General features: G+C 44.3%; 1 protein-coding gene across 2 annotated transcripts; it reads right to left on the bottom strand.

Moving 5' to 3' along the window:
• Positions 1 to 999: 999 nt before the first annotated feature.
• Positions 1000 to 20177, bottom strand: PACC1 (proton activated chloride channel 1). Of its 2 annotated transcripts, none has more exons than XM_071426417.1 (8): positions 19926 to 20177; positions 16276 to 16372; positions 14452 to 14661; positions 12268 to 12422; positions 11275 to 11417; positions 5975 to 6119; positions 2394 to 2498; positions 1000 to 1696 (listed from the first exon to the last, which is right to left on the bottom strand). In XM_071426417.1, the coding sequence occupies exons 1-8, from the start codon at positions 19959 to 19961 to the stop codon at positions 1535 to 1537; spliced, it is 1053 nt and encodes a 350-aa protein (XP_071282518.1). In that variant the 5' UTR covers positions 19962 to 20177; the 3' UTR covers positions 1000 to 1534. The 2 variants fall into 2 exon arrangements, with proteins under 2 accessions (XP_071282518.1, XP_071282511.1); XM_071426410.1 differs by having other exon boundaries at positions 16276 to 16435; positions 19926 to 20065.
• Positions 20178 to 21368: the final 1191 nt, after the last annotated feature.

Below are 21368 nucleotides of genomic sequence, written 5' to 3'. Positions count from 1 at the left end.
CTCAGCTGTCATAGCAAAGGCTGTTAGGTAGTAAAGTCTGGGGGTTTTCTTGATGTGGAAGGGTTAAGTGTGGGGCATTCTGGTTTCTGTCCTGTTCCCCATAACCCAGGGATGGAGTAGCTCTTTTTGCTTCAGCCATGCAGTGTTTGGCCTTTGCTGGTCTTGCCCAGTTTAATCTCATTCCCTTGCTGTGCACTAGGCTGAGCTGTTCAGGAGCCATCCTTGTGAGATGCTGAAGATAAGGTGGGGACTGGACACCACCTTTCTCCCATACAAACATCTTTGTCCCCTGAGCAAACACTTTCCCCCAAACAACCAGCACTGCTATTTTCTTTCTCTTACTGCAATGAGTTGTTGCTCCCCTGTTTCAGGCTGTCTGGTCAATGCAGTGCCTTAATTTGCTCTGTCAAGTGCCCTAATTTGCTCTGGAAGCCAGCTGAAAGTAGGAAATTTTGTCCCAAAAGGCTTCCTCAGATGCCAAAAACAAGGAAGGAAGGTGAGGGGGTACTTTGCATACACTTACTCATCTGAGTACTCTGCTGGAAGAGGAAGGAAGAAGCAAACTCTGAGTTGGGATCCTTGCAGCAATGGCTTCAGAGCAAACACACAGTGGTGCCCTGCTCCCTGCAGACTCCACACGGCCAAGTCAGGCATCCCAGCTAACAAGGGACTTATAAGGAAGAAAAAGACACCAGCACCCCAGCACAGTTGGTGAGCAGGCATTCCCCACAGAACAGAGAATCACAGTTCCATGCCCTGCTGATGAAAGACTGTTTTTCACTTCCTTAGGAAAGACTGCCAGAAAGGGGGAAAAACAACAGCCTGAGACTTTGAGATCAGCCACCAGCTCAGCCCCCTACGTTGTCCTGTTGCTTGAGTTTCCTTTGAGCTGGACTGATCAGTGGTTTTCACCTTCTCCTCAGGCCACAGCACTCCTGCCTCCTGTGAATCTCCTTCCCAGCCTGAGAGCAGATACTTTCAAAGAAGGCACACAATAGATTACTTGAAGTATTTTTTAATATTAAAGTCATTGTACTTTGATTTAAAGATGACATGTAATGGAATTCCAGTGTATTTTGTTTTAAAGTATACTTTGGAGAAGAGAGGCCAGGATGTTTTCAGAGCACTTTGCCTTCCACTAAGCACCATCAGGGCAGTGACTGCTATGGGAGCAGCTCACAGCTGATGCAGAAACTAAAGGGTCTGTTGGAGAAACATTCAAAACACTGTCCACTTTTCACAATTTACTACAGTGATGGCTTTCTGAACATTGCTGAGTTCCCTCCTTTCCCCCTGGGTCCCCCATACATGGAGGTGAACTTGTTAAACTTGGACTGGAAAAGCGTGAGTTTGTTAGACCTGTCCTAGAGTTAGTGCCTTCTGCAGTTCCAAGGCCAGTTCACTAGGCTGTTCCTCCAGCCAGCATCTCTCTGGAAGAAAGCATTCCTGGTTTTCAGCTTGAATTGCTGATTGCAGTTCATTCCAGTTCTTTTCTATCCCTCCTGCTATGAACAGTTAAAAGGCACTCTTAGGCTCAGCTTATGTGGTTCGTTACTTGCCGAGTCCTCTTCAGGTGCCTTCTTCGGATCTTGATCATCCACTTAACACTCAACTTAGCAAAGTCTGCTGCCTTAAACAGGGCCAGAAAGATACCACAGAGAAGAGCAATCATGTTCCAGGGGTTTGCTGTGATAATCTGAAAGAGAAGACAAATATTAGTCCCCTCATCTGATTCCACACAGGTAGAGAGGAGTGAGAGCTGTGGGAATAGGAGTGGTCTCTAAAGGCCAGGGAGGGGCCTGGGTCCTGCTGGGACAGCAGGAGTGCAAAGGCCCAGCTCCTGTCCCACACAGTCTGCATTCACACTCTGGTTTTGGGCAAGAAGACACCAACACTAGATTTTGCTGCTCCTGGACCTTGGTTGTTGGGTAAATACAGTACCATATTTTATTCTAATGAATTTATTCTAATAATGGATTAAAAAATTACACCAGACTATTTTTATTATTCTTATTTCAGCCTAGGTTTCTTGTCAGTTAAAAAAAAAGAAATCATTAAATCAAATTATCCAGCAGACTTGCTAAAGCAAAGATTTCAGCCCTGCCCTGAAGCTACCCTTTGATGGAACACAGGGGATTTTCTTAGCCACATGGTACCTCTAGCTGCAAGCAGATGCTGAGTGTCACCAGCCCAAGGAACAGCATCACATGGTCCTGACCTCCACACAGAATGCATCACTGGACATAAGGAAGAGCCTACACTGGAATTTCAGAAGCATCCTCATTCTTGTCTGCAGTTCTTGGGGTTAGGTAAGAGAAGGAGGTGCATGCACACACAGAGCACGAGCTGCACAGTCAGACAGTGATTCAGGAGGGGACTGGTGGGTTACTCACGTCCTGAACAGTCTGTATGAAAGGGTCTTTCCATTCAAACACCACAAAGAACAGCTGGTCACTCCCTGGTTTAGTTCTCTGGTCAATGTAGTTAACCACACTGGTCTGGGGACAGGGAAAGGAAAGTGCAGGTTACTCTTCAGCAGTACAATGAGTCTTTTGTGCAACAGAAAAGGCCTGTAAGAAGGTGAAAATACCAGACTATTTAGACCTCCAGATATCAGACTATTTAGACTTCCAAATACCAGACTTCCACTGCAGCCTTTCTCTACCTAGAACAATGGGCTGCCAAAATATGGCAAGGGCAGTTTCCTCCCTCTGTCTCACGCTCATATTATTTTCCTATTTCTCACTCAGTATCACACTACAATACCATTTCTACATTGCCTCTCAAGAGGGGACAATTTACTTCCAAAATTCATTTACTTGCAGTAATACAACATTTGGAAAGTTCTCATGAATGAATGTTAAATTTGCTTTATTTGCCACAGAATCACATAATGGTGGCAGGAAGACTCCTTCTATTTGAAAAATGGGTTGTAGAATAAACTAGAACATTGCAGCAAAGAAGGAAAGAAGCCCAGGTGTTAACAACCAAACCCACACTTCCCAGTACTGCCCATTAACTAGGTCACCACTTGAAACTAATGCTGCCCAGCAGAGCTGTAACACAATTCCAACAGGGAACTGGGTTAGGATACCAGACTGTGTTACAGCCACATGAAACCAGAGTCTCAAGAACCACAACCAGGAAAATATTAAGACATCAGGCCCAGGAAAACACTTGTATGGTACCAGCTGCCCCCAGCCTAGGGGGGGACCACACAGGGTTTGTACACAGGCAGTAACCAACACCACCAGTCTGAACTGCCCCCTGCTCCTAGGACACAACACAAACTGCCCAGGAGTTTGTCACACAGGCACCTCAGGAAAGCACAGTGGTGGAAGGACTTCTCCCTTCTCCAAGCCTCAAAGGAGTGTTTACATCTTGGTGTGTGCAGAGGGGAGTACTGCTGCTGGTCCTGTTTAATTCTGTACTGCAAACAATGAGTCCAGCAGCACTGTGACTGTGCATCAGGCTTGTGACACAAAAAAGAGAGAGATGATGGAAGAGCGTGCCTTTTCCATGTTTTGGGAGCCCAGTTTTCCAGGCAGAGCTGGAAGTCTCTAAGGAGACCACTCTTCACCTCCTTTCAAGGCTTCCCATGGCATGAGGGATGAGCTGCCACAAAAGCCTCTGATCCACCATGGTGCAGCCTCTTTACAAATACCTCAGGGTTTCTCTCAGTCTTATCCACAGCCCCAGCCCTGCACAGATTTTAGGCTGCAGGCAAGAAAGAAGCAGGAGCTAGAACACTGTTCATGGCCACTCAGAGCATATGGAGCTTCCCCAGCTTGTGGTTTCTGCTCAAACACCTTTGCTGCAGACTTGCCTGTGAGGATTTGTGAGGGGTTTTGAATGTGTCAGAGACAGGACCTCTGAGCTCTTTAGATGGTGCAATTTATTTTCCTTATCTTCTACACAGGCAGGAAGGGTGAGTTCAGCTCACATCTTTACCCCATGGTTCATCAGAAGGTCACAAGACTTCCAGTTACAAGACCTTTTATTAACCAATAAAACACTGCCAACAAGGATATTTATGTTTTTCACCCAATGCTTAAATATTTCATCTTATGGACTCATACTACAGTGTAAGCTTTCTTAGCCAGTCATGTTCTGACACACAAACCTACAGTACTGTACCCTAAAACTCTAAACTTTCCTCTACTTAGCTTAATGTGCCTCTGCTCTAAAGTACAAATCCACATTCTTGCTTCTAGCACCTAAGTTTGGAAGCCTTTTCCAAGGTCTCGGATCAAATCCAGTGTTTAATTCTAAGCTTTGGCTTACAGGCCCAAAGTTGTGAGAATCCCCTCATTTTGGCTTCCAACACTTGCCCCACACTTCCACAGCTGATTCCTTATTGCAGGGTACCAGTGTCCCAGCCACACTCATCCAAGAAAACTGCACACCAGGAAACAAACAGTAACAAGGCAAAACAAAGGCAATGGGAAAGGAGGAAAATACAAATGAATGAATGAATGAATGACTGCTGGGCTAGTTAACAGAATGAGTGACTGCTCTGTTACACCTGGTATTTGTATCCATCTCTGCAGTATGCCAGCTCCCAGGTTTGGATTTGAAAGGCTAATGGACTTCCTGGTGCAATTTGAGCAGATGTTGTACTGACAAACAAAGCAAGTGCAAATTATGTCTGAGCTGTTTCAATTTCTGTTGTATTATTAATAGGGATCTGATGCCTGGTTCCTAGGTTTTATTAAAAACAAACAAATAAACAAACAGAAAACCCAAACCAGCAACAGTTCCCTTACTCAGATGACCAGTCCATAACTGCTGAACTAAATAGATGTTTATGGTCACAAAAAGCTCTTTTCCCCCCTGAATTTGAGCCAGTCTTTTGTTTCCACTTGAGACACGTTAGACTTGGGCACACAAAGGAAGACTTTCAAAAATCCTATACTTGGTAAGCACCAAATGGCAAATGATAGAGAGCTGTAGGTGATGAAGGACAGACAGACAGCTGCTGTCAGTGCTTACCTGGCAGCAGCAGCAGACTGATGCATTCTTCCCTCTCCTCCAAACCAAGTATTGACTTGGCACTTGCATGACTCTGGGATTTGCCTCCTGTCCTTCTCCAGTGGAGTAGGAGTGTGCCCCCCTCACAGTCCCAGCTCTGGGTTCCCTTAAGGCTGTGCCATGTAACACCCAATTGTGAGAACTAGGGATGGAACTGCACACTCTGCTTCATTCTGCTCTCCCCAGAACCCAAGAGTACCAAGGACCAAGAGAAAATATAATCTCTGAAAGAGACACCCTCTGGAAAGGACAGCTCCTAAAATTTGCATTTCTCACCACTGGTGAGACACTTCCTTTCCAACCAACACTGGAAGCAAAACAAACTCAAAACATAATTATTTTCCTGTGCATTAATGTGAACAGAACAGGAATGAAAGGCTCATTTTCTCTCCAGATAAGTTTGCATCTTCCACCTGCATATTTTCTAGTTTTAAATGATGCAAGAAGTGAAGTTACTCCATGTTTCTAAAGACACTCAACAGCTAAAAATTCCAAACCCAAACAAAAAGCAGAGATAAGAATGCTACAAAGGATGCAAGGCTTTACATTTACCTCTCTATCCTAACATCAGTGGCAACCTCAACAATACCTCTTTCCAACACTAGCTGTTATTTAGACAATTCCACCTTGAACTGTAGATAGCTGTTTTAATATTATTTAAGAACTAATTAATATGACACTACAGGTGTCATAACCCAAGTGAGGCTTGGATTTCTGGCCTTGCTGTCAGGAGATGCTCTCCTGAGCTCTGCCATGAGGCCACACCAACAGCAGACCACATCAAGACATTCACACTTCTACAGAATCCCTCTTTGAGAAACAGTGTGAGCAATGAGAGCCAAAACTGCTCAGTGCAAAGCGGCATCATGGATGCAATGAAACAAAACCAAACTCCCAAAACATCATGAGTACTATGAGTGCTACTATTTTTTTTAATTTTTACCTCTTGTTTGAATTCAACAGTCTCACTACCATCTTCTTCTTTTGTTTTGACCAAGGACATCTTGACCCAAGTTCGGAAGCCTCCAGAAAACTTCCAGCTGGAGTATGAGCTTTCACAGTCCTTCATGAATTTTGCTTTTTCTGGACTAAAGGAAAAAAAAAAGCATTACTTTATTGACCAAACTGAGCACTGTAGGCAGAAGGTCAGACCTACAGGTACTTCAAACTACATTCACAATTCCTTTTATTCTCCACCTGATAAACTCAGCACATCTAGAACATTGTGTGTAGTGATGTTTTCATGAATGGCAGCCCTTCACTGGTGCATCCTTAGCTGCAGAGGATTTACCTGGTGCCCTACAACCCTGGAGCTCTGCCTGCCTGCAGGGATTGTTCTGCCCCACAGGGAGTTCAGCTCTGCTCAGCAGCCACCCCTGGGACAGAAAGGAGCACAGCCAGGACCTCAGGAAACAACTCATCACCATGTCAGGAAGCAAGGGACAGCAGGAAGAGCCTAGAGGAAGGACACGGTGCTTCACCTCATTTCTGGTTGCCAAATAAACCAGTTACAATGCATACATGCTTAAAACGCCTCAAAATTGACATTCAGTATAATCCTATTATTTTGGAAGCACTGAAGCTTTGGTGTAAGGCTCCCAGCTGCAGTAACTGTTATCCCAATATGCAATCCCAGCTATTTGCAGCCCCCAGAACAGCAGGGTTGCTTCATGTGTTTTGGCTGGGGTTTTGTTTTTTTTAATACTGTGCCTGTAAATCTTTAGGGCTTCCAACACCCCTCATGCTGCAAGTAGTAAAGGGGCAGCTTTAAGGCATATCTGGTCTCCAGCTCTTCTCTACCAGCTGCACAGAATATAGTGAATTAACCATGCTATTTACTTGGAGCTCTCCAGTACTGTGATTTTAGCCATTTCCATGTCATCCCAGTGAAATAAGCCCAGCCCTGCAGCTGCTTTTCCAATAAGGTTTCATTTGAGAAGAAGGGGTAAACCACTGTGAGAAGTCAGGAACCATTAAAGGCTATTTTTACTAAGGCAGATTTCAGGTTGTAGAGATATGCCAGGGTATGTTGGTCCTTAAAAGAAGGGAGAGGGTTTTGATCCAGACTAAATCCACCTACCTAGGAGAAGGGAAAGAGTGCTCTTTGCTTTTGTGGCAGATGGTGTGCATAACCAGGTCTTTTAGGAGATGAAGGTGTTTTGGTCTTTCAGGAGAAAAATGCAAAGAAGTAAAGGAGAAAAGCAGAGGTGAAGAAGCAAGCTCTTGTCCCAGAACAGGCCAATCAGGAAGACTTGTCCAGCTGATCAGATTTGCACTTTTCCTGTCTTTTTTTCTTAGTTTTCAAACTCAGGGCTTCCTTTCTTTCTACAAACCAAGACTACAAACCTTGTCTACAAGGACCAAAGGGACTGCACTGATATAAATATCAAAGCAATGGCTACTCTGTACCACAGCACCTGCTCAGGCTTAACAGATGAATACACACATGTCCATGGGACAAAGCCATTCTCTCAAGTCAGGGCTTCAGGCAATGGACTCAGACACAGAATTCCACTGTGCACATGCACAGAAAAGAGAAGGGTTATTGGAAAGAAAAACTAACACACTTTGCTACCTATCAAGGCAGATGCTGTTCCCAGGGTGTCCTAGGAAATTAGGAATATCTTTATTTTGACATGAGGTGCTTGTGTAGTGACCCCAACAGGATGGCACCTCTCCACCTCCCACAGGAAAGACGTGGGCAGAGCCTAAGGACAAAGCCCATGGCCTGCCTGCTCCTCACCAGAGGAAACCAGTGAGACAGGAACACCCAATCCAACAACTGCTTCCCCTCCTGGGATGTGGGCAGAGCAGCAGCTGAGGGGACAGCCCAGGGGAGCTCTGGAGTGCTTTGCCACTCAGGAGGAACACACATAATTAGCACTCTGCCAGGCAGTCATATGCCTAATGGCTGGCTAAATACAGCATCCTAGAAAAGCTTTCCAAGCCAAGATGGAAAAATGAGGCAGGAAGTTATGACACAGAGCTGAATGTTACAGCCACAACTTCCATGGCAGGCAGGCAGCAGCAGTGTGCTCTGCCTCTGACAGTAATTGCAGGCTGGAAAAAGAAGGATTAATAATATCTTGGGAGAAGCTGTGGAGAAGTGATCTGAGAGGCATCTCCATAATCCAGACCACTGCCACAGAGTGAGGGGGAAAAAAGGGGGGTGGACAGGAGGAGCACAGCACAGAGGAACAAGCTTTGCACAAATTATAGCAGAGGGCAAATTACACAGCTTTAAAACCACACACAGCCAAGTGAACACAAGACAGGAAAGGGATTTTAAGCTGAAAAACAGTTCTCCAGGCAGTTTCTTTTAATTCTCTCTTCACACCAAAGACAGACTACCCACACAGGCTACACCTCTTTTTTTTTTTGTTGCTGTTTGGGATTTTTTTTCCTTTTTTTTTTTTTTTTTTTTTTGATCTGTGGGAGTCACTAACCTATTTCTGGACTGGGCTGTAGTGCTGCAGTGGATCCTTTACCACCAGTGTGTGTGGACCACCCCAGGAGAGCCAGAGAAGTTCAGGACATGCCACCAGCAGATTCCAATGCAACAGCAAGAGCCAAACCCACTGGTGGTTCAAGTCCAATCTGTGTTTATTGCTTTTGTGTTTCCCAGAGCAGGAAACTCTCAAACAGCCATGGCATCTAACAAAGGCTAGTGTGGCACCAAAAGTCTCAATCCTTCTATGTTGTATTTCTCTGCATGCAGCAATCCAGATCAGAGACATGAACACTGAGCTCAGTTTAGACCCTGAAATCATCTCTGATCTGTTCACACTGGTATCCATCATTTCAGTTATTTGACATGCTACACTAACAATAGTTTTGTCAGGAATATATTTAGGATTTTCTTCTAAACCCCATGTATTATCCTAATGACAGTTCAGGAGAGGAACTTGCATTTTTAGCCACACATTTTGGGTAATTTGCAAGGGTTTCATTATTTCCCTCCCTCCAATTAATATGGTACAGACAGCAGCTGCCACTACCTTAAAAAAAAGGAAAAAGGAAAAGAAGGCAGCAGCATCTCCCTGCAGCTCAGAGGCCAACAGCAGCACACAGAGCAGCAGTGTTCTGTGGAGCCCAGAACAAAACCAGTGAGCAGTGCCAGTTTCATGGAGTCTGATCCAATTTTAACAGAAGGGCTGCAGAGAATGAAGCCCTTGACAGAAACAACTGGGCCTTGCTCGAGTCCTCAGTGCTTACTACACCACAGAAAATCTCTTAAAGGTACAAGTTACCATTTTTTTCTTGCTTGTGGCACCTCTGATAACACTGTACATGAACTGCTGGGCACAGAGTTATTCTAGGCCCTCACAACCTGTGAGACACTTCGTCAGGAAAAGTAGTTAACAGAGGCCAGTAATTGAAGTTTTCAGAGGCTGTATGGAAGGACACACAACAGTTTCTACAGATATCTTAAGCCAGACTTCCCATCAGCTAAATTTAGGATCTGCTGATGAACAAGAAACCATTTCTATTTTCTCTTCTGCTGGAAGCTGGACAGAATGAGTGCTCTCCACACACACAGTGCAGTTTCACGTGCACTTTTCACAGTCAGGGGAAATGTAACCTCCCAACCTGCCCTGAGCCCAGCCAGTTCATGCCAGGACAGCAAACACAGCACTGAGCAAGACAAGCCACACCATTTGTATCAAGTTTGGGAGGATGCTGCAGAAAAGACAGCACTGGCCTCTTGCCCACAGCTGGTTCTTTTCCTTTATTCCATCTAGACATGCAGATCATTTACCACTAAGGCCTTCATCCCCTTGCCAATGTTAATCTTCACCTAGGTTAGCTCAAAACCAGTTTCAACTCCTATTCCTACTGCCTGCCCCAAGCAAGCACAGAGGATGCATCCCCAAACAAACATCCCCATTTCCCTGTGGCTGCCAAGGCCTGAGGATGTACAGACTGAGCTGCTCATCCTGCCCCCAGCCAGCTGCAGCACCAGGGGTGGCCTCAGGCAGTGCTGGTGCCTGGCAGTACAGAAAGAGCTGAGCAACCTTGCTGCAACTGGTCCCAATGTAAGCATTTCTTACCAGAGCACAAGCCATAAAACCAGAAAAAAACAACATAAGGAATGAGCAGCACCTTCTACACCACTACTCTTAACTGGTGTTCTCTCACCCTAAAATATCAGTGCCTAAAACACCCAGAACATTTGCATTTTATGAGGTGCTTCAGTACAGTTACAGAAAACAGTTAAAGACTTAGGATGTCTTCACTGAAGCAGAAATGCTTTGTAAAAGGCAATTCCACCAAACTGGTCTTTGGCCACCCAGAGGTAGCATGCCTGAACACTTCCACTCTTTGATCCATCTGAAAAACATCAGTATGACCCTGTCCAAGCCTCTGAGGAAGTCTTGCTACAATAAAATCTGTTCTCTTCCCTCCCTCACCTGATTTTGTTCTGCATAGGTCCTCTATCCCCTGCCCCTTTTTCACTGAGCCTCTATTATCAAATTAAGGTTTGCTATCAGCTGTCACTATGACTAATATTTCTTGACTAACTTTTAATCTGGATCTCAGAGAGAAGAACCGAACTTGAATTCAAATTAAAGCAAAAATTAAACTGTTAAATACGAAATTTATTCTTAAAAGGTGGAAGAAAGAGTGGGTCTTTCAAGAAAGTTCAAGACAAGATTAATCCCATTCTTGTTAAAATTAGAAGGTAGATTAGACACTCCAATGATAGCAATCAATGTCAAACCAATACAAAGCAATTTCAAAAACCCAATATATGAATTTACATCATTCTGCAGAATCTTAAATATAGCCAGTAATACAAAGAAATAGAGTTAATCTTTCAATGAAATCACAACAAAGCAATCTAGGGATCTGACCTCTACAGCAATTGCTTTAAAAACCCCCAAATGGTACAGAAATATCTGTGTTCTTGGTGCACTTCCTGACACACTGCCCAGCACAGCACACTTCCTGAGCACCCACAGCAGCAGACAGCAGGAAGCCAGCACAAACTCCAAGCTTTTAGAAAGTGCACAACAAATGGTTTAAGCACAGCTGAAGAACAGTTTTTGTCACTGAAAAAGCCCTCAATACATTTTTTAAAGGTCACATTAGTAAACAAAGACATGAAAGAGCATCAACATAGTCCAAACATTTAAAAAAAATCATAAAAGCCTGCCTGGTTTTTACTGAAAATGCCCTGCTTTCACAAGTATTGTGACAGCAAGTTCAATGCAGCCCCAGGCTCATCCCCCCTTTACATACCTGCTGACAAACTCTTGGAAAGAAGAAAACAGCAGGTAATCAATGGCACTGAAATCTTGGTCTGTTTCATTTAAATGGAACTGCAAAAACACCAGCTCCCTTTTCTTCACATCACGAGGGCCTTGAACAACCAAAGCATACTTCTGTAAGCAAACAGAGATGGTGAGAGGAGCAAAGGAATCCTCATTTCCTGTTCATTAATTTACCATCTGGCACTAATACTCTGTAGAAATCTAACACACACACACACAGAGTTTCTTGGCTGCTACTAATACAATCTATTAAAATACCTAATAAGAATGCCACTTCAGTCTCTCCTTTTAGTTTAAAAAGAAGGTCTTTACACCAAGATTCAGTGCTTAAATATTAATATTTAAGTATTGAATATGGTAATTTGTGGGTTTTGGACATTTGTTTAACAAGAAGCAAGCTTCCCTGCACTTCTAAGTGCAATTTCAGGCAGACTATCACTCCTCAGTGTACCCATCTTGCTGGCTCAAAGCATTTCAGTGTAATGAAGCACTTGGTACCCATTTAAGGTTCTTCCAAGTGTGACAAACATGGTATGTAATTCCCAGCAGGAATTCATGTATGAATTCCCAGCAAACATAAAAAAAGAGATTAGCTATCCTCCTTTAATGGATACTGATACTGCCTTCAATCAGAGCTAGGTTTACCATATCAAGGAAAATGCTTCCCAGCTCATTTAGGAGAAGAACGAAGTGAGAGCTTCACTGTGAAAAATGACTTATTTTATACCATTAAGGGTTTTGTGCTGCTCACACCCACAGGACAGCTGACCTTCCAAAACACATATATACACTGACTGGGGTCTTTTACATCTCTGGAAACAAAATGACAGATGGTTTACAAAAATCCAAACCAGAAGCAAGGAGTTTTTTTACAGCACGTAGGACATACTTTGACTTTCCAACAAGATTATGAGCAGAAACCCCACACTGAATAAGCTTAGTTCTATGATATTGTTATTACCATAGTTTGATTAGTAAAAGGATCTGTGTAGTTGATCCTCTGAGTGGTGCATTCAATGTCTCCTGGCTGACCTGGATTTACCAGAGGTGGAATGTGATCGTAGTAATGATGTTTGCAGCTGAGCAGCTGAGCCTTGCCTGGGTAAAAGGCAATACCTGTTTGGGGAGAAAAAACATTGGAGAACACTGATTTCCTTCCTGAGGACATCGATTTTCATTCTGGAATTTAATCCCACAGGATTCTGAGCTGTCTTTAAGATGCAACAAAACAATCAAATTAAACCATGCACTTCCACATTTTTCTGGAGCAGGACAAAAACACCGACAGCATCAGGACAGAACCCCAATGATGCATTGAAATGAACCAGGGCTCATATTCTGTTAAAGCAGTTCAAGGTTCATAGAAGCTACCAAGTTTCCCACAAGCCAGCAGCTAATCCACCAGTCCCTCTCAATCCCAGATGAATCTGTAAAATATATTGGGGAGCATCAAATGGGACATGTAGTCCTTTAGTTTTCAGATATTAGACTTTAACACATCAAGTGTTAATTGGAAATAATGTACACCCATACATGACAGATCAAAGATCACTGGCTGAGCTAACAGAAGTGAAAAGATGCTCTTCAGAATACAATATCTTCTGTTAACTGAATGTGACACCATGATAAAAAACAAAGCCATCAAACATGCACTAACTGCTACCATCCCTTATTATTTACAGCACTGGGTAGGGCAGGCAACTACTCCACCTGGATGGAAACCCACATTTGCCATTAACCTCCTGTTTCAGTCCAACAGCACATTCAAGCAACCTCAGCCACCTCAGCTTTGGAAGGCCAGCAAAATACAAGAGCCAAACCTCAAAATGCTTTTACACCACCTATGCCATATTAATTATTGGAAACAAGTTTGCTGGAAGATAATCTAGTCCAACTTAAAAAAAAAAAAAGAGTATGATTGATTAGATATAATTAACTTACAACTGAAATGACCTGCCCACCAAAATGTGAGATGTCAAAGCACTCAGCATATATCAAATGCTTTATTCCTTTCTTCAGAGCTCCAGGCTTGCAACTTGCCATCTCATGATTTTAATAGAGCAATAAAATAAAGGACTACATTGATTTAGGTTCTCTGATCTGCAGGGATCTCCAACAATACTTTTGGATTTATATGTATGCTGCTATGCTTATTTAAAATCTGCTTATTTTCTTCCTGCTGCTGTATGAAATGCTCACATGAGGGGAGGAAAAAAAAGGGAAAAGCTTGAGTTTGCTTGCTCTTACAGTCAGATTCATATGGCCCAAACATAAGGCACTATTTCCAGAGCTGGGCTAACTGGCCATAGAGAAAAACAACTACAGCAATATGGCAACACCTCAAAATACCTTTCAACCACAACTACTGAAGTGGGTATTTGGAAAATGTGGTAACACTTCAAACAGAAGTGTTGTTAAACTGGAAACTCACTGATGACTGACTGAGCTGCATTTGCTACCATGGCTCTACTTATGAATGGCTACTGGACAATTAAAAAAATTAATAACAACAGAACTCACTACTCAAAAATGCCCCTGTGGAGCAACTCCTCCTGCAAACTGCAACAGTTTCTGCTGCCACGCTGCATTTTTGTGCCAGCATTGTTCCCTGCAGTCACATCAGACTTTCATTGCCTACTGATGTAATGCCATGTTGTAAACAAGGCAGGGTGGAAGTAGAAAGTGGCATTGTGGTTATTTTGTGGTTGGTTTGAGAAATTCACCTCTTTACTGTGAATGGCATCTCATTGCCCAGTGCAGCACCGAGCTCCTGTGTTACTCCTATGCCTTACTCTGTTTGGATGATACAGTTTGGGGAATGTTTCCAAAAGAAATTCACTTTGTCCCCTAAAAGAGGACTCATCTTAAAGCCTGAAAACACTTCTTATCTATGAAATATTGCATAATTCTCCACAGCTTCTGCCATTCATGTTATTGGCATGAAAGCTCCCAAAAATCTCCCATACAACATTTACATTTCTGTGCAAAGCCAATACAGCCTTTTAATCCAAAGTGAGGAAATGAAAGACCTGGGTCAAGTATTATATGCACTGTGGGCTCTGAAGAATGAACACCAAAAATTCAAAACAATCCAAGAAAAACAAGAACAAGAATTTAACCCCATTTTACTTGTTACCACTCTTACCAGGTGCATCATACAAGGACACTTCCTTGTAAGTGACAGACATCACTGGGTGCTTGAGCTTCTCCCTGAAGTCACTGATGGTTTGGTAGACAAGGAACACAGCTACAGCCATGAGCAGCAGATAAATAAACAGGAGTATTACTGAGAAAACATTCTTTAGGCAGGTCTTGCTGAAACGCAAAAAAGGGGTAGTGGTACCCAGCTCACCATCTGGAACCAAACAGAACATGGATTGGGACTTTAGCACACAGATATTTTTGCTGAATTTACATTTAAAGATTAATCATGTGAGAGGAAAGTAAGCCTCAAACTCAGCTTGATTTTAAAAACCACAGCTAATTCTAGTTTTGATGATCAGCCAGGCAGATACTTCCTTCTCAAGTATGAGGTGTAATCAACCTAGGACTGTGTCTCCTTTCACATGCCAGAATTTGGCACTCTGCTTAAGGCCACTGCAGGCAGGAAACAAGGTTTGTATTCAAGGACAACTGAGAAACAAAGTTTAAATAAAGTTCAGGAGAAAGTCTGTTGATGGTAAATCTTTGCTTCTGGGAAAAAAACCTAAAAACCAAAACTCTTTCTCCCCCAATTCCAGTCTGAAGTGATTCTTACACACTCAGCATAGACATCAGTGGAGTGATTTGATATTCTAATGCTCATGCCCAGATCTGTGCATTGCATCTCCCCCAGAGTAGAAGTCACTAGATACTTGTTACTCTCTAGTTCATAAATCCCTGTGCACATTAAAAACTTCCATAGAAGGATTCTTTCAATTACAGCTAGAAAGAGACTGACCCAACTCTCCCAGAGTCTCCTTTCCTTCAAATCTTGCTCTCTTTAGATCTTCTCAGTAGTGTCACCCACACACAGACACTGCTTTACCCATACCCCTTGCATTTCTCATTTCTTTTGGCAATACTTCTAAGGCAAAGGTTCCTGTACTCGAGTTACACATCGTGTTTTGTCATGAGTGACATACAGCTGAACACACAAAATTTTATGTTAAAACTCATTGTAAGAAAGGAGATAAGCAGCCATGCACCCTGCTGACTGTTCTGTGTGGTGTCACCTAATGAGTCAGGCCCTCTCAGGCCACGCCACACTCTGCTCTCCCACCCTACAGTTTGGTGTTTGTGCCTTCCCAGAGCAAACAGGAGCCTTTTAGTGACCCCTATTGCACACATAACCACTTACAAATGTCCATGGGCAAGTTACATGCCAGGAGATGGCAGCCAAGGCAATTAGCACATTAATATGCATAAAACTGCACTGCTGAAACAAATAGGACTTGAACAGGTGCAAGGCATTTAGGCCATGCTCCTTTCAGGCTGGCTAACCTCAGTGCCCACACCTGAGCTGCAATAAGCCCATTTCACACTGCTCCATGCCCTCCAAAAGCAGCCTGAACAGTCTAACTAAGAATTTATTTTAAAGCATCTCTTCAACATTGCATCTTGCTCATGTAAATCTGGTGCAGACTCTGCCTGCAACCCACTGCCACTGAGGTGGGACACAACAAAGGAAGATGACACACTAAGCTATCTCAGAGTCACATGTGCTGAACGTGTTTTGATTGAGCACAGTTCTTGACAAAGAAATATTCTCCTATCAGTCCTTGGATAACCTCCTTGGCTTTCCATCAGTACTGATTCACATAAAATAAGTAAATTAAATTAGTGAAGTAAGGGAAATAAGTAGTGAAATTAGTGTTTTTGTTTACTTTCAGAAGTGCAATAAAATAGCAAAACCAAAACAACCACAGCCACACACTGCAGCAGGTAACAGGCCCTAAAAATCAGTAATTTTTGGGTCAATAGTTCTCACCTGGTAAAATAACAGAGCTGGAATCTTCATGAACTTCCATATCTTCTTCTCTCTCCTCTGTTGGATTTTCAGATACTTGCTCCACATCTTCACTCAGCTGTGTAGTTAAAACAGTGGTTCAATTTCCAAACATGCTCTCAACTTGCAATTGTTGGAATTTCTATGGTACAAATAAAAGAGGCTCCAACTAACCGAACACACAAAAATACATCCCCAGTCTAAGAGCACCCAACATCTGTTCCACTTGTTCACAAGACAAAAGCCACAGCTCTGTAGACTTAGAGCCACAAATTAAGTGACTTGCATGCTACAAATTTAACCTACTTCCACCCTGCTGCTTCAACAATAACATCACCTTTCCATTCAAGTTCAAAGTAATTATTTCCCCAGCAGCTCCAACACACTTTAACCCCACAATTAGGAGTGTGTGCTCTGACAAGCAGGAACTTCATTCTCTCACTGAAGAATATATTTTTAGGCATAAAGAAACCACAGCACATAGCAGCAAACAGAGCATTAGCACCTCTTAATAAAGAGGCACAAAAAGCAGGAGATGCATTTTGACAGGTGTTAAGGCAAGGCACTGAAATACAGTCTCAGCCACACGTGGCAGGGTCATTATGAAACAACAGTCAAGCATCTCTGTATTTCTGCTCCTTTTTTGATCTCACTGTGCAGATTATTATATATTAGTGCTTATGCAACTAATTAGTCTTCCAGTGTTTCTGAAACACCAACAGAGACCAGATATTTTCTTGTTTTGCTATTCAGAGCTCTGGGCTCAAACTGCTGGGCCACTTCCGTCAGAGTCAGAGGCTTGTCACAGCAGATACACATCACACCACATTGTGGAGCACTACAGACTTTGTACATTATAAATAGAAAGTATCTCTTGTATGTTTTCCAAGCTTTCTTTCCTGGTGATAACGGACACAGAGATTACAACAATGCAAACCAAGGCATGAGCTTGCAGCACACCACATTAGCCTTGCTTCTGTTCAAGGAAAACGGGGGCACAGTTAATGCTGCAGCTGCACTGAATGCTATTAAACACTACACCCCTAACTTACACAACAGAAACGTGAATGTATCCACAAGGGAGTGCTTTTATTTCACCCAGCTTTAATTCAGTACTGAAATCATCATTATGCCATTACCAGGTCATCATCAGCACCTATTAGGAAAGAGTCCACTCATTTTACACCTTCAAAGTCTGACGTAAAGTCTCCTTCACTTCCTGCTGTATTTCTGTATTCATTTCCATCATGCAAAGCAAGATGAAAGCAGCTACCCAGCTGGTTTTGAATGCTTAGTACATAAATAAAGCATGATTTCCCATAGCATGAGGCAAGAAGTGAAGAGGTAACTTGTAGGCTAAAAACTCATCTCATGTGCAAGACTCTTACCGGGGTCCAACTGAAAATACCTTTTTCAATTATCACCATAAAATAAGGGAAAATTAAAACTGTGCTCCTTTTTGTAGAAACATGCTAGTTCTGTTTATCTGACCCAAAAAAAGCTACTCTGACCCAAGGAAAGTACTCACTGAACTCTTGTACTAGTTACACTAAATCAGCTAAGAACCCAGCTCAAATCATACTCGTGCACATTGCTGATACCAAGGCTGATCCAACAATTTAAGTCACAAAGTCACTGCAGCTCCTCAGCTGACTCCCACACCTCTCTGATTCCCAGCTACAGGCACCTCAATGACTGAGGTTATTGGGAGGGTAAGTGAATTCTATTCCTGATGGCAAGGAGATCTCAACACAAGGTTAAAAAAGAACAAAATAAGCAACATTTCTTATCTTCTCAAGAGGACCTACAGCAATTTTTTTTCAACAAGTGGAAGTAAAATCATCTTAGAGGTAATTCCTAATATAAATGATTCTGTGGTAAGCTCAGAAAACACAAACTTTCAGCACTCTTTAGAAACAAACCAAAAAACCCCCAAACAATATGCAACCATGTTTTCTTATCTCTGTACACGATGTTTCACAAGCTTTCCACAGATAAAGCCAGAGAAGGACAGCCAGGCAAGAGCAGGACTACTAAGAGTGCTTCAGATGCAGTAAGCAGGTTGAGCTGATGTGTAAGACAGCTAAAACCAGCTCTATTTTACTGCAGATCCTGAACTGAGGTCACCAAGATCCCAGCGCTGTGCATGGCTCAGCCACTGTGCTCTGAGCAGCACACAGACCTCTATGAGGCAGGGCAGCACAGACCTACAAGCCCAACACCTCACACACACACCCTGCTGCAGCCTCCCAGGGACTGGGAAGCCAGCACAGGACACTGCAGGACAGCTGATTCCAGTTCACACTTGTCACTCCCCTTGGATTTGGGGGCTCTGCCAACAGCAAACCTGGAGCATGCCAGCCAGGCTCACCCTCTCAGGCCAGCCCTTCCCATGTGGTATTTCTGATAAAGGGGTGAAGCATGGTGCCAATCAGAAGGAGCACAGATTGCAGGGTGGTTGAACTTGCAGTAGGATGCAGAGACAGCACAGGATGTCAAGGGCAGGAAGGGCATGGAGCACAACTTCACTCAGCATTCCTCTGGGCTCAGCACAGACAGCTGAGGGAGAAACAACCACAGGAACCTGCCCATGTCCCAGCAGTTCTTTTTCAGTGTTGTACACAGAAAAAACACTGGCCAAAAAGAAGCTCAGAAAAGGCAATTCCAGACATTTGAGCATTCCTGCCAGGGGCAAAAGCAACAAGACTGCTGTAGAAGGAGGGGACACACAGGTGCTGCACTTACACACACATCCTATCTTGACTCCTGACACAGTTTGGGATAAACCCAAACACGTGGGGAGCAGTGTCAGTGGTGGCTTATACTTAAGGTAAAAAGACAACATGTATTGCCCGTGTCCACACTTCAGGCATCAGTGCAGATTCAATAACTCTCACAAGCACCTTCCCTAGGTACAAGCACACAAGTCAACCCCATCTTGATAGTCACGGGCTAAAACCTTCCTACTGGATAAAACTCCCTTAAATAAAAGGAGAACTTGTTCATACAGGCCTTTTGCTGATCTGCTGATTCATCATCTTCCAATGCCTTCTAGCCTGGCGAGAAAACCAGAAGCTGAAACTAAACAGACTGTACCACACTAAATTAGAATGTATTAAAACTGAGCCTCAAACTACCCGTCACGTGTAGAGGAAGGAAGATATCTACATTCCTTTTGCCTGCAAGATACAAAAGTGCTTTGCTGTAACTCTACCGCTGCTGAGCTTGGCATAAATTGCTCGTGCGTCTACTAGGAGAGATAGGAGCGAGCAAAGAAGCCGGGCTGCTGAGCCTGTACATTGATATGCAGAGCAGGCGCTGCCTCGGGCTTTTGGCAGTGTGATAAAGCGTGCTTCAGTTTCGGGTGCGGGAGCTCTGCTACCCGAGTCGCTTCTCCCACCCGGCAGACCAAACCCCGGCTACAGAGCCCAGCCGTGCCCACCTCACGCAGCTGAAACAGCCCGCTCTTTAACCCCGTTCCAAGGTGAAGCAGGGAACCGTGCGCGCCAGGGCCACCCGGTGCTTTCTGCAGGCTGCAGCTGCCGCCTGCTGCCCCAGCGCCGAGCCGAGCTCACGGCCACACGCCGGCTGTCCCCGCCCGCCGAGCCCCCAGCCCTGCCGGTCCCCCGTACCTCCTGGTAGGATGCGGACACCTCTGGCTTTGGCATAGCATCGGCGGCAGCGGCGCCGCGGGGCCGGGCAGCGCCCGCCGGCACCGCACGGGGCGGGGCAGCCACGGGCCGAACCGAGCCGGGCCGGGCTGAGCCGAGCCGGGCCGAGCCGGGCCGAGCCGAGCTGCCCCGCCCGGGCCGGGCCACGCAGGCGCCACCGGGACCCCCGAGCCGCCCGGGCCGGCCCTTCCCTTCCCGTCGCCGGGCGGTGCCCGCCCCTTGCCGGGGCTGCCGGGAGGCGTAGTCCGGGCAGGGCGCTCCGGCTGCTCGGCGCACGCCTGAGCAGCTCCTGGGCAGCTCTGTGGGGACAGCTCTCCCTCCTGAGACGTACTGACGGGAAAATGAGACTTCCCTGCTTCACAACGCAAACTCTGCTAACACAAGCATGAAACATACAATTTCCAGACTTGGAAAGCCGGCTCCCCCCAAGCTGCACAAGATACTACCTTTTAATTTTTTTTTTTAATTTTAATTTTTATTTTCTTTTGCTCAAGGCTGTTACCAGAACACCAGGCGTGCTTGACCAGCAGACAGAACTCCTGCAGGACTCCTGGGGTGACCCACTCACGCCGTGCCCGCAGCAATGGGGCACTGCAGGAAAATAAAAGCCAAAACCACGTAAGGGCTTATTTACGAGCCACGTGGCCACAAACACCTACAGAGCTATTTATTTTTTTCCTTCCTCAGCGTAGAAGTAATTGTTAACGTTGCATCATCAAGAAAAAGCATGTGCAACTTTTTTTACATTGAGATGCAACACTGTAAGGGATTCCCTGCTGAGAAGATCATTTCCCTCTGCCTATGGCCCACGCCTAGTAAGTTAAAAACCAAGATTTGAAGTCCTTTGACAATAACAATCCTATTGTACATTTGAATTACAGCACTGTAGTCAGAAAGAGTGGATGCTGGAGGATCAAACATCCAGGCTTTAAATCCTTCCGATCTTCACTTGTCAGCGCTGCAGTGAGGCATGTGATAGATGTATCTGAACTGTAAAAAGGTTCTAATATTCTTAATTCTATATAGAATGATAAACACCCAGCTTATTCTGCTGCCAGTCCTGAATGTTCCCCCGTGCTGTATTTATAGCATAGGGAAAACTGTAATCTGAAAATTTCCTGTTTATTCAGTCTGTTCCTAGGCTAAAAATGTCTGGGTTTTTTAAGTCACAAAGATGAAGCCTGCACTATGTGCACTGATTTTGTGAATAACCGTTGAAAACAGCCAGCAGAGAAACTTCAAGAGGGGAAGAAGGAGGAAAATTGAGAAATCTTTTATTATTAGGTGTCTGTTATGGTGCCACCAAGTCCATATCTAAACCACGTCCTTAGGTGCTACATCCATGTTTCTTTTAAACACCTCCAGCGATGGTGACTCCACCACTGCCCGGGGCAGCCTGTTCCA

The sequence above is a fragment of the Agelaius tricolor genome, unplaced genomic scaffold (assembly GCF_023055355.1).
Source record: "Agelaius tricolor isolate 1412-34295 unplaced genomic scaffold, bAgeTri1.0.p SCAF_1, whole genome shotgun sequence".
Classification (NCBI taxonomy): Eukaryota; Metazoa; Chordata; class Aves; order Passeriformes; family Icteridae; genus Agelaius; species Agelaius tricolor.
The sequence above is the reverse complement of the archived record's forward strand: the minus strand, read 5'-3'. Positions and strand labels throughout refer to the sequence as shown.

Bases quoted from the DNA above. Each gene is read 5' to 3' on its own strand.
- PACC1 (XM_071426417.1), bottom strand. From the start codon at position 19,961: ATGCCAAAGCCAGAGGTGTCCGCATCCTACCAGGAG. The intron at 14,662-16,275 runs GTGAGAACTATT...GTTTGGTTCCAG, and splicing joins CAGCTCTGTTATTTTACCAG to ATGGTGAGCTGGGTACCACT. The intron at 6,120-11,274 runs GTATGTAAAGGG...TTTTTCCTTTAG, and splicing joins TTCCAAGAGTTTGTCAGCAG to TCCAGAAAAAGCAAAATTCA.